This window comes from Asparagus officinalis, chromosome 5, assembly GCF_001876935.1.
Source record: "Asparagus officinalis chromosome 5, Aspof.V1, whole genome shotgun sequence".
NCBI lineage: Eukaryota > Viridiplantae > Streptophyta > Magnoliopsida > Asparagales > Asparagaceae > Asparagus > Asparagus officinalis.
The window spans coordinates 46468166-46481514 of NC_033798.1; the positions used below are offsets into that span (position 1 = coordinate 46468166).

Here is a 13349-nt window from a genome sequence, read left to right on the forward strand (position 1 = left end):
TCGAAAACCGCCAAAATACGTTTTAGGATAGAATCTGAGTGAGTCACCCTGGCTCTGGCCGAGTTTGATTTGGTACGACTCGGCCGCCAGCGGCTATTCTGGTTTTCTGGGTTTTGACTTGTTACGTCGTTACATATATTTCGTCGTTTTGTTGACTTGTACGCTTCACCGATTCGCTTCATACGTTTATCGGTGTCAGATAATCTTCTTTGACTAGGATAATGACGTTCATCGTCTTCTCTCCGTCTCGAACTGTGTTCAGGGACCTATAGGCAATTTTTGACGCCTACAGACAATTGTGTAGCTATGCTCTTTCAAGTGACAACTCCCAATAATATCTCTGGTTGGTGGTTAGATACAGGTGCTACCTGTCATGTCTGCTCCAACAGAGATTTATTCTCTTCCTATGTTGCTACCAAAGAGAACGTATCAATGGCTGATCATTCTATGGTTCTTGTTCTTAGAACTGGGACTGTGGTGCTGACTCTTTCTTCAGGGAAGACTCTCACATTGAAGGATGTGAAACATGTTCCCTCAATTGCCAAAAAGTTAGTCTCTGGAATCCTGCTGTGTGATGCAGGTATGAGGCTGGATTTCCAAGGAGGAGAGGCTGTGTTATCTTTTAAGAAAATATATTTTAGCAATGCATATCATACTGATGGCATGTATAAGATCAGTACTATTGTACCCAACTCAGTTGTTAATGAAGTATCCTCTTCTGCTTACTCCTCTGTATTATGGCACAATAGGCTAGGACATGTAAATTATAGAAAGCTGTCTAGTATGGAGAAATTAGGATTACTTCTGAAATATGGGGGTAACAAACCTGATAAGTGTGAAGTCTGTACACAAGCAAAGCTGACAAGGAAGCCATTTCCAAGTGTCACGGAGCACCAACCTATTGGATCTGATTCACTCAGATACTTGTGATTTCAAGAGCTTCGTCACTCGAGGCGGCATGAAGTACTTCATCACCTTCATTGATGACCACTCTCACTTCTGCCACGTCTACCTGCTAAAATCTAAAGATGAAGCCTTCAGCAAGTTTGCCGAGTTTCGGACTCGGGTAGAGAAGCAGCTTGGACTTCAGGTGAAAAGACTCAGGAGTGACAGAGGAGGAGAGTACCGATCTAAGGAGTCGGAGGCATACTTCAAGGAGCATAGAATCATTGCTGAAACTACTGCTCCGTATTCTTCGTAATCTAATGGAATTGCAGAAAGGAAGAATCGCACATTGATCGAGATGGTAAATTCGATGCTAATCACATCCGGTCTACCTACATGCTATTGGGGAGAGGCTTTGATGATGGCAAACTAGATTCTGAACAGAGACCCTATTCCAAAACTGATAGTACTTCTTATTAGTTATGATTAGGATATCTAGATCCTTTGGATAGTCTCAAAGTGTGGGGGTGTCTTGTATATATTTGAGTTCCATATATCAGAAAGCCTAAGCTCAGACCAAAGGCAAACAAATGTGTGTTTCTTGGCTTTGCTGAAGATAGTGATGCTTGTAGGTTCCTTAATCTTAGAACCAACTCCATCATTGAAGCTCGGGATGCAGAATTCTTTAAGGATAAGTTTATCAAAGATAAAGGATTATTGCTCAAAGATATAGCAGAGAATGCTAGTACGTCAGATGAACCAGAGGCGCCAGTTTCGCGAGAAACTGGAAGTGTCAATGATGAAGGAGTTACTGAACTATCTTCCAAGTGTGTCAGGAGACAAAAAGATTTTGGAGATGATTTCATCACCTATAATATGGAAGGAGATCCATGGACTTTCCAAGAAGCAATACACTCAACAGACGCTCTCCTATGGAAAGAAGATATAGATGATGAGATGGATTCATTGATCCAAAATCACACGTGGGAGCTGGTGGATGTACCTAAAGGTGCTAGGCCTATCAGTTGCAAGTAGATTTTCAAGAAGAAGCTTCGTCCTGATGGTACTATTGAGAAGTACAAAGCAAGACTGATGGCGAAAGGATTCTCTTAGAGAGAAGGAATAGACTTCTTTGATATCTATGCACCAGTTTGTAGGATCACTACCATCAGAGTGTTTATCACATGGGCGGCGATAAAAAGGTTCATCATACATTACATGGATGTGAAGACTGCATTTCTCAATGGAGAGACCTCACAAAAGAGATCTACATAGAGAAACCAGAAGGACTTGATGTTCCAGCTGGTAAAGTTTGTAAACTTATTAAGTCTCTATATGGACTTAAGCAGGCACAGAAACTCTGGCATGAGAAGTTCGATGAGGTTGTTCGCAACAATGGGTATCAAGTCAGTGAGTCTGACAAGTGCCTATATATCAAGATCGCTAAAGGAAAGGTGGTGGTTATCTGCCTCTATGTGGATGATATGCTAATCGTCGGGAGTGATTTGGAGATAGTAACATCTACCAAGAAATTTCTATCAGCTCAGTTTAGCATGAAGGACCTTGGAACTGCTGATGTGATTCTCGAAATCAAAATCATATACTTTGAAGAGGGTATTAGATTGTCACAATCTCATTATGTCGAGAGCATGCTAAGGAAGTATGACTACTATGACCTGCCAGAACTATCAGTGTCATATGATTACAACAAGAAACTTTGACCGAACACTGGAAGACCAGTAGAGCAGCTAAGGTACTCAAAGATCATTAGGAGTCTTATGTACACCATGAGCTACATAAGGCCAAATATAGCATTTGTAGTAGGAATACTTAGTAGGTTCACAAGTAATCCTGGAAAGCTTCACTGGGATGTTGTCCAGAGATTGATGAGATACTTGAAAGGAACTATAGGTCTGGGCCTATTCTACACTGGATATCCAGCTATAATCGAAGGCTATTCAGATGTGAGCTGGTGCTCAGAACCAGATGAGTGCAGATCTACTGGAGGTCTGGTGCTCAGAACCAGATGAGTGCAGATCTACTGGAGGTTTTGTCTTCACCATGGGTGGAGCTGCCATCTCATGGAAATCTAACAAGCATTCTATGATTGCAGAGTCATCGATAGAATCTGAGTTCTTCACACTCTATGCTGCAGGAGATGAAGCTGAGTGGTTTAGTTATATTCCCTGAGACCTTTCATTGATAGAATTATAAGGCGCAATTATAATCTATTGTGATAATCAAGCAACAGGTGTTGTGGCAGCAAACTCGTTGTTCAATGGAAAGAAGCAGACCATTCGTCTGAAGCATGGCTATTTGAGAGAACTCATTTGCCAAGGAGTCATCTCGAAGCTGAGTGGTTTAGTTATATTCTCTGAGACCTTTCATTGACAGAATTATAAGGCGCAATTACAATCTATTGTGACAATCAAGCAACGGGTGTTGTGGCAGCAAACTCGTTGTTCAATGGAAAGAAGCAGACCATTCGTCTGAAGCATGGCTATTTGAGAGAACTCATTTGTCAAGGAGTCATCTTGGTGATTGACATTTGGTCTTTAGAGAATGTGACTAATCCTAAAGGTCTGAAAAAGGACATAGTCGAAAGGATTTCTGCTACAATGGGTCTCAAAGTTTTGTGAGTCTTACAAATACTTACCATGTTCATCCAATTATTAGTTCAAAGCTTACGCTACTAATAATAAAGATAATTGGTTCAAAAGTCAAGTAAGATTTGCAAAGTTTAGTGAGTCTTTCAAACACTTACCATTTCGTCAAGTTATTAGTTCAAAGCTTACGCTACTAATGACAAGATGATTGGTTCAAAAGTCAAGTAAGATTTACAAGTGAAATCCTATCATGTAAAGAGGTTGGCTGTTAATCCTTAATGGGTCCAAAGCATTTCGATGCGGGATGTTGGATATGTAACATGCCTAAAGGACTCACCGATAATCCTATCATGTAAAAGGGTTGGCTGTTAAGCCTTAATGGGTCCAAAGCATTTCGGATGCGAGGTGCTAGATAGGAAACACGCTTAAAGAACTCACCTAGAACCCTATCATGAGAGAGGATGGCTCTTAAGCCTTAATGAGTTTAAAGCATTTCGAATACGTGGTGTTTGATAGGAAACATGCCTAAAGAACTCACATATGCCTGGGTGGAGATTTGGTCGTCTCCTATGGTGTCTTGTGGAAAGAAACCTAGAGCCCTAGCAGAAACCAGGACAAGCACAGGACCATAAATGTACAAAGACAAAGGCAATTGTGGTTCAAAGTGAAAACTACCACAAATGAGTTTGATTGTGTGTGTGATCGCTAGATTTTAGACATATGCTGGTTCAAGTCTCTGTGACATCATGCATCTATCTTCTATTCAGTTGGTCTAAGGGGGATTCAAGTCCTTGCGACATCTATCTTATGCACAACGATTGAAACGACGACACCATAAAACGACACTAGTTTAAAAACTTGTGGGGGATTGTTGAATTTTTTGGTCAAAAGCGCTTTCCAAAATGAGTTTTCAAACTATATATATCTATAATGGTGGCTGGCAACATTGGAAACAATTCACTACATTAATTGGAACAATTCACTACATTAATCCAACACGTCCTTTAATACTCTCTTTTACAGCACGTCCTTTAATACAACACGTCATTTAATACTCTCTGTAACTCACTTTCATCTTCTATCAAGCTTTGATCTTCCATCTTCGCATGAAGAACACAACAACAATTCATTAAAAATCATCCTAACCATCCAAGTTTTCGCTGGAGTGAATCTGGATTCACTCCATTGAATCTGGATTATATTGAAGCTCGATTCATTGGAGTGAATCCAGATTCACTGAATTGAATCCAGATTTAGTGAACTGAAACTCGTTATCAAACAATAGCAAATCTGCCAAAAATAAAAAACAAAAATAATAAGAAACTTATGGTAAAAAACAAGCTATAAAATTTTAAACCATGATAAGATTTCACATTTTACAGCAAAAAGTTACGATTTTTATGGTAAAAAACAAACACCTCACATAACTGAATCTGGATTCACTGCAGTGAATCTTGATTCACTCATGCATTTATTTTTTCAAAATTACCACACATGCATTTATTTCTTCAACAATTCATTAAAAACCATCCTAACCATCCAAGCTTTCGCTGGAGTGAATCTGGATTCACTCCAGTGAATCTGGATTCACTCCAGTGAATCTGGATTCACTCCAGTGAATCTGGATTCACTCCAGTGAATCTGGATTATATTGAAGAATAAGAAACTTATGGTAAAAAACAAGCTATAAAATTTTAAACAAAAAGAATAAGAAACTTATGGTAAAAAACAAACTATAAAATTTTAAACCATGAAAAGATTTCACCTTTTACAGCAAAAAAGTACGCTTTTTATGGTAAAAAACAAACAACTCACATACTGAATCTAGATTCACTGCTGTGAATCGAGATTCACTGCAGTGAATCTAGATTCACTTATGCGTGTCTTCGTTTTTCAACTGGTTTCTTCAAAATACAAAAAACTTTTCAGACTAAAAGGTAAAATATTTCACCTTTTACAACAAAAAGCTACGATCTTTAAGGTTAAAACTAAAATTTTAGACGAAAAATCAAACAAATTTTATAAACTTACCATTAAAACGTCAAAATAATTTAACGATGACAAAGGTTGAAGACGGTGGTTGAAGATGAAGGTTGACAAAGGTTGAAGACAGTAGTTGAAGATGAAGGTTGAAGACGAAGGTTGAAGAAGACCGTGGATAGGGAGATGTTGAAGACAGAGAGAGAGTTGCTGTGATTTTGGAGAGAGATGACGTGTTGTATTTTTGGTTTTAATCATTATCTCCAGTTTACAATGTTGCCAGCCACCATTAATGTAGTGAATTGTTCCAATTTTACCTTTATGCAGCTGTAATAGTCTTATAATCTAAGCCGTTGGATGAATCTAGATCCAATGGAGAGGATTGGTTTTTAGTTTTTAGGATAGTGAGGTTTTTATTTGAACCTCTCCCTATATATATATATATATATATATATTTTTATAGTATATATATGAGAAAACGGGAGGTGACTTCCAGCGTAAGGAAATTCCTACGCTTGCGCCCGTGCTTAATTTGTAATTGGCTGATTACACATTAGCAAATAAATAGTTAACATATAATGCCAAAGTCAAATAAACTAAGGACTGAAATGCAAAAAAGCAAATCCCAAAAATCCCACCTTCCCCAAAAGACGCTGGTTTTTTTTCCTCCTCCATCCTTTGTCGAACCCAATTCTCAAGCAGCAGGAAAATCAACCGAACCTCCATCCCACGCATCCCCGCCCTTCACCGATCTTCCCCGGGTATTTGCATCAATCTTTGAAGTTTTTTTTTTATATTTTTTTAAACCGAACCCAATTCTCCATCCAACGCATCCCCATCGCCGATCCTCAAGAAATCCAATGCATCCCCTTCGCCGATCTTCAGGGAACCCAACGCTGCCCTTCACCGATCTTCCTCAGGTATTTGCATCAATCTTTGAAGTTTTTTTATTTTTATTTTTTTAAAGGAATCGACTTTAATTCCTGCGCGATTGTTCTCCTTAATTCACAGACATATAGTTGATGAAAGTTTTTTCCCCAACTACTTTGATTTTAATTTTTATTTCCTAATAGATTTATCAAAATCCTTAGAATTTATGTGCTCTTGTATTTTTCTTTGAATAATTTATGTGCTCTTGTTTTTAATTTTTATTTTTATTTTTTTAAAGGAATCAACTTAATTTTTCCCACTGTCGGTAACTTAAAATATTGAAATAATGATAGTTATCGATTTTGTCCTACTGTCAGTAAACGACTATGTTGATGAGCATGCTGAGTCTTTCGGCAAGAGTGTTTTGAGATTATGCAGGGTGCAAAACTTACAGATTTGGCTTGGAGTTTTGTGCAGGGTGCAAAACTTACAGATTTGGCTTGGAGTTTTGTGCAGGATGCAAAACTTACAGATTTGGCTTGGAGTTTTGACATTGAGATAGTTGATAATGAAATGCTTGGAAATTTGACAGTGAGGTGAATTGTTCATGAAATGCTTGCAACTGTTGGTACTTGATGATGTTTTGTAGGCTACTTGTCCAAAGGCTGTTGAATGGGTTCACTGAGCTCAATTTCTATGCAAGCCTCATGTCTATGTTTGGTCCATGTATATGTACATCCCAGTTTTTGTTACCAGTATCAAAATTGAAGAATAAGCCCCTTCTTTGTCAAGTTAAGATTGTAAAAGAATGAAGATTAGTGATGCTAAAAATTTTCCTATTGAAGAGTCTTTCCCTTTTATTTTAATTTGCAATCTAAGGAGAATCATCATCTGCAAACACCTACATTCACATTGTGCCTATCAATAGGAAGATGAAGTTGCCTGTAATCTTAATGTAATAATGTTCGCATCACACATCCTCCGAAGAGCTAATGCCTTTTAGCAATGTAAAGCGAGAGATATCTTGTATTATTTGCATCGGAAACAATGAGAATTGCAAACTCAAGAATTACAGAGTTCAGAGCAAGTCCTAATTCATGCATCCAATTTCAATTTCAGGAGAAAAGAAACTCAAGAATTACAGAGTTCAGAGCAAGTCCTAATTCATGCATCCAATTTCAATTTCAGGAGAAAAGAAAGCCATATACAAGTTTTTGGGTATCTTAATTTCCCATGAAACAAGTTTTGTCAATTTGCGTTGATGTTTTATTTGTCACTCTGTGGATCCCGAACCTTGAGATGTTTTTTATTTTTTATTTGTCACTCCGTGTTCATGAAACAAGTGTGCTTGAATACTATTTACTTTGCTCCGTATCAAACACTACGCACACATTACCAATAAGTCATCAGTTATACCCTTCTCAAGCAATAAACTATATCTAAGGTGATTACTGCAGCATGTAGGGGTGAGCATTCGATTGGTCCTCGGGTTGTGACAAAATATTTGACAACCAAATTGCACTGACCCTCTAAAGAAAACCGAATTGTAGCGAAGTGATGCAGTTCGGTGCGGTCGGTTTCCACTAGGAAAAATGGGAATTTCTCCGCAACAAGCAGCTACCTGCTTACTAAGAATATATTGTATAGGGATGCTCGAATAAATGAAAGGATCTGTTTGTCTTGAATCAAAGTAATAGTGTTTGTTTCCTACAGATTCATATTTCATCTTTAACAAATAACAATGCTAAATTATGAACTTAGTGCACTCTTGAACATATGATGATATGAAGGCCTTCTCATTGCACGAGACTTTATGAGCAACAAAAGAAATCACAAAAACGAAATATCTGTACGAGATCAATGATTATAATCCATAAATTAATAGTAGCAGTATGCCAGTATTGGAGCCCTTCGAGTCCTAGTTGAACGCATTTCTTCCGAATAGGCGAATGCTTAAAGCCATAACCCGGATGCTTTTCCCATCTACTGCAACTTTATGAAGAGGAAAAGGTGAAAGAAAGTGAACTACTGTAGGACAAAAAAATTCAGATGAAGAGGAGCCACATCTTCTCATTTGAAGCCTTCACAATTATCAAAAAAGTTCAAATGAAGAGGACTAGCGTATGTCTGCATAAATACATGAATCAATGAATACATGAAGTGACTTGTAAACTGAAACAAGTTGTATCAATTAAGTAAATATGCAATTAACTTTATAAGAAATTAAACATCAAAATACCTAGTTGTTTTTCGGAGTCGGATGATGAACTTCAAATTCTACATGTATAAATAAAAAAGAATCAATTGAATAATTGGAACTAGCTGTAAATAAGATGCATCACTCAACTAATGTAAATAGCTTTGTGAATAATTAAACATTAAAATACCTAGTTATTTGACAGGTTAGCAACAAGAGAATTAGTGCAACTACTTTTATAATGTCCCTTTTGACCACATCTGCCACATGTCCTCTTTTTTATCTTCTTTTTTTCCTGTGCTTGTTCAAGTGCCGATTTCAATCTGCTAATTGTTCTCGAGTGTCCCTTATGTTTTGTAGACTCGAGAGGGTCACGAACAGTGATTTGATGGAGTTTCTCAATAGTATGGGAATGAGTACTAGATTCAACCCGACTTGTAGCTTCAGTCCCCTTGATTTGCTTAGCACTGATATCTTTTTCATGTTTTTCCATCAAGTTAGAAAAAAATGTATCTATTTCATCAAAGACCATAGGTGATTCACATGCCCATTCCATCACGTTATTAAATTTGCTCTCAACGCCCAAGAGCGCAAAGTACTCCATTGTTCTCTATTACTATTAAAGTTTTTTCCAGCAACACATTAGAGACTCCAATATTACGGTGTCTTGCATTCATTGTCCATCTATGCATAATATATTCTTCAGGAATTCTTACCAACTGATTTTATATCATAATATGAATGGCATGCCTACATAATATTCCATCAGTCTCAAACATAGCACATATACATGTTATTCTCTGTTCATTTTGATTATAAACTACATGCTCCCATACACTTCTTTCAGTAGAGAGCGAGCCAACTATGTATTTAGAAATTGATTCTTCTTTTCCCATATCATCATGAAACAAAGATACAGAAGCTTTAAGATCATCTTGAAACCTCTCAAATATAGCTCTTGTATATGACTCTCCAGCTTGAATCTCAATCGGATGGTTTAGATGCATCACTGGCTTTGTATTCAAAGTAGCAAAATCTTCACTTAATTCTTGAGAATGACGTGATAATATTGCTTTATCATATTGCTCAACAAAGTTGGGCAACAATGTTTGAGAGTTGACGTATGTGTCAAAGAATGCATTTATACTTTCACTACGTTGTCTTGATGTCATTCCTGCAAAGAAAGTATCTTTGAGATAGCATGGAACCCAATGTGTTCTATTTCTGTACATGGTTTGTAACCAACCTTCCTCATTTTCTTCTATATTGAATTTTTCTTTTAACTCATCCCATTGTTGAATACATGTTTCAATTGTCTTGCTATGCCACCGTCTATTAAAGTAGTTCGCAAACTCTTCTCCATGCAACTTTTGTAGAGATAATAAATGATCAACCATGTGCAAACTCTTCTCCATGCAACTTTTGTAGAGATAATAAATGATCAACCATGTGCTTGCCAAGATGCCATTTACAATAGCGATGTATGCAACTTTTGTAGAGATAATAAATGATCAACCATGTGCTTGCCAAGATGCCATTTACAATAGCGATGTCGAGTATTTGGAAACACTCTTTGAATGGCATTGCATATAGCTTTGTCCTATTCTGTAATAATAGCATGTGGAGCGACTCCATTCATACATTTAACCCACTCAGTAAACAACCAGACAAATGTGTCTTCTTCCTCATCTACAAGTAGTGCACAACCAAACAAAGTTGACTGCCTATGGTGGTTAACACCAGTCAATGGAGCAAAAGACAGTGCCAACTTGTTAGTTCTATATGTAACATAAAAAACAATAACGTCATGAAACTTTAAGAATGATGCCCTTGCTCGTCCATCTGCCGAAAATACACTCCTCATAGTTCCTGTAGTATCTAATTCAATAGCAAAATAAAAATCTGAATCAAATGTCCTTTTATCTATGAATTTTTGAATGACTAATATGCATTCATTACCCATGTTATTCTTTCTTTGTTTTCTGATATGATCACTACATTGTTGTGGTGTGATGATTTCCTCCTGATTCCCACTACCAACATTTATTACTCGTGAAATTGTTGCTGGCGGAAGTCCTTCTTCATGCAAACTATCAATCAGACTTCGACAATCTTTTGTTCGATGTAACTTTCGATGTGAATAATGATTCTTAACCTTATCTGGACTAGTTAACTCATGATTTGTATGCTCATTAACAAATTTGCTCACTATCCATGTACCTTTATCAGTACGATTGACCCGCAACATCGCCTTGCAACCTACTCTAGTATCTCTTCGACGCTTAACTATTTTTTTTGTGCTCTCTCTTATCATTTATAGATTTTAGACCCTCCTTATTACAGACAAATTTCTTTGATATGAGTTCTTTTCCTTCTTTCCTAGAGTAATTGCATGAGCTTATACGGACACTGAATCCTTTTATTTTTGCATAATCATTGTAATAATCATAAGCAGCAGTATATGTGGGAAATTCCATTCTAATCCATGGTTCAACAGTATTGGACTTGCTATTATCAATACAATTAACATGATTAATTTTCACTTGCTCCAGCTCATGCTCTGTATTACTACAATCAACAAATCCACTTCCTTCCACATTATCAGTCATCAAACTGTCTACATGAACATCAACCATATTGAAATTGACCTAAACAATATTAATCAATTTCCATTAGTATAATTATATCATCTAAAGATTAAAAATACATCAAACAATTAAATTAAGGAGAACAATTCAATTTCCATTAGTATAATTATATCATCCAAAGATTAAAAATACATCAAACAGTTAAATTAAGGAGAAAAACAAGCATAATGCATGAATTTAAACTGTATTTTCAATGTGTTAAAAGCTCGAATTTTGATTAGGATATTATGTGCTTCTCCTGCTTTTCATAATGATTTAATTTTCTAAATATTTGTTGGATTTCCCTTGTTTGCATAAACGCCTTTGTATAATTTCCTACACTTTAAAACAATTGCTTCGAGTCCTGTGTAAAAGGAATATTAACAATTATACTATGTAATGAGTTTGATTAGGAAGACTTTTTGGAACCACCCACTTACGTATATGATAATTCTCCAAATTTTAGCTCTTTAATGCATAAATATGTAGGAATAATATATTAACAGACGGATCAATATCTTATAAGTAATTTCTATACAAAGAAAATGCAAGAGCACATAAATTCTAAGAATGTTGATAAATCATTTAGAAAATTAAGAGATAAAATCATAGTAATTTCATCAACTATATGTCTGTGAATTAAGGAGAACAATCGCGCAGGAATTAAATTCGATTCCTTTAAAAAAAAATTTAATAATTCTAATAATTCTAAACTATATCAAACTTTTAGCAAATAAAAATTAAGTTGATTCCTTTAAAAAAATAAAAATAAAAAACTTCAAAGATTGATGCAAATACCTGAGGAAGATCGGTGAAGGGCAGCGTTGGGTTCCCTGAACATCGGCGAAGGGGATGCGTTGGATTTCCTGAGGATCGGCGATGAGGATGCGTGGGATGGAGGATTGGGTTCGGTTTAAAAAAAATAAAAATAAAAAACTTCAAAGATTGATGCAAATACCTGAGGAAGATCAGTGAAGGGCGGGGATACGTGGGATGGAGGTTTGGTTGATTTTCCGGCTGCTTGAGAATTGGGTTCGGCAAAGGATGGAGGAGGAAAAGAAACCAACGTCTTTTTGGGGAAGGTGGGATTTTTGGGATTTGCTTTTTTACATTTCAGTCCTTGGTTTATTTGACTTTGGCATTATATGTTAACTGTTTATATGTTAACTATTTATTTGCTAATGTGTAATCAGCCAATTACAAATTGACACGTGGTGCTAGCGTAGGAAATTTCCTACGCTGACAGCTCACCTTCCTAGCCTAGTGGAAAGTTAATGTTTTGGTGTTTCAAAAGGTCCCTTGTTCGAGGCTTGCCAACGGCAAGCCAAGAAGTATTTTATTGAATTAATCCCTCATAAGTTCCCGTGGGCCGTGGGCCAGGGGCCGGGGGCCAATGGGTCGGGGTTCGTCTGTCATACGAGGTTCGCCTATTTGACGAGGTTCGTCTAATTTGCTGAGACGTGACCCTCGCGTTACGTAGCAACGCGTCCATTGGTTGCCTCGTATTCAGGAGTTACTGCATGCAGTAGTTACAACATCATTTAGAACAATTTAATGCATTGATGTTACAATCTTAATTGTCATTGAGAATTGTAACAGTCACATTAATTGCAAGTGACTCTTGAGCTGGCCTTAGAGGCCTATAAATAGCGCACTTGGATAGCTCTTGAAAAATACACGCGAGCTTGGAAAACGAACGTCGGATCGACGTTATTGCTGTTGTTGTGCTGCTGCTGCAGAAATTGTGCCCGTAGGAACTTGCCCTAAAACCGAAAGGTTTTGAACCGAAAGGTTTTGAACCGAAAGGTTCTGAGATCGGGGAGATCTTTGCTTTGACCGAAAGGTTTTATAGATCAAGGAGATCTTGACAGTACTAGGTTGGTGCACACCAGAGTATTGTACTGATGTTTCTGAAAGCAGTTTGGCCTTAGAATCATTGCACCGGAGTAGGTCAAATATTGCTTTAAGCACAACATTTCACAAACGTACAGCAGTTAACTTGAAAAAATTTAAAATTACAGCACATCATCTTTCACTGTTTTAATCCAGAGTTAACCATAATTTCCAACACATTTAAGAATTTACTTTATTTCCTATCATGACCTTACTAGCAGTGATGTATCGTATAAGAAGTATCATATAAGAAGTAGGATATAAAAAGTTTTAACTTGATCCTTGACTTAC

The 13349-nt window shown here is 36.9% G+C and overlaps 1 protein-coding gene and 2 long non-coding RNA genes across 5 annotated transcripts; 1 reads left to right on the forward strand and 2 right to left on the reverse strand.

Moving 5' to 3' along the window:
• LOC109843953 lies at nucleotides 6097–7415 on the forward strand. 3 transcript variants are annotated; one of them, XR_002247846.1, is made up of 2 exons: nucleotides 6097–6391; nucleotides 6719–7415. It is a non-coding gene; the product is annotated as an uncharacterized LOC109843953 (long non-coding RNA). The 3 variants fall into 3 exon arrangements; XR_002247844.1 differs by having other exon boundaries at nucleotides 6780–7415; XR_002247845.1 differs by having other exon boundaries at nucleotides 6819–7415.
• Nucleotides 8000–12235, reverse strand: LOC109843576. Its single transcript, XR_002247727.1, has 4 exons — nucleotides 12124–12235; nucleotides 11964–12031; nucleotides 8581–8618; nucleotides 8000–8468 (listed from the first exon to the last, which is right to left on the reverse strand). It is a non-coding gene; the product is annotated as an uncharacterized LOC109843576 (long non-coding RNA).
• Nucleotides 8625–10014, reverse strand: LOC109843575 (protein FAR1-RELATED SEQUENCE 5-like). The gene is made up of 2 exons (XM_020412516.1): nucleotides 9988–10014; nucleotides 8625–9935 (listed from the first exon to the last, which is right to left on the reverse strand). The coding sequence occupies exon 2, from the start codon at nucleotides 9933–9935 to the stop codon at nucleotides 9264–9266; it is 672 nt and encodes a 223-aa protein (XP_020268105.1). The 5' UTR covers nucleotides 9988–10014; the 3' UTR covers nucleotides 8625–9263.

Bases quoted from the DNA above. Each gene is read 5' to 3' on its own strand.
- LOC109843575 (XM_020412516.1), bottom strand. From the start codon at position 9,935: ATGGTTGATCATTTATTATCTCTACAAAAGTTGCATGGAGAAGAGTTT.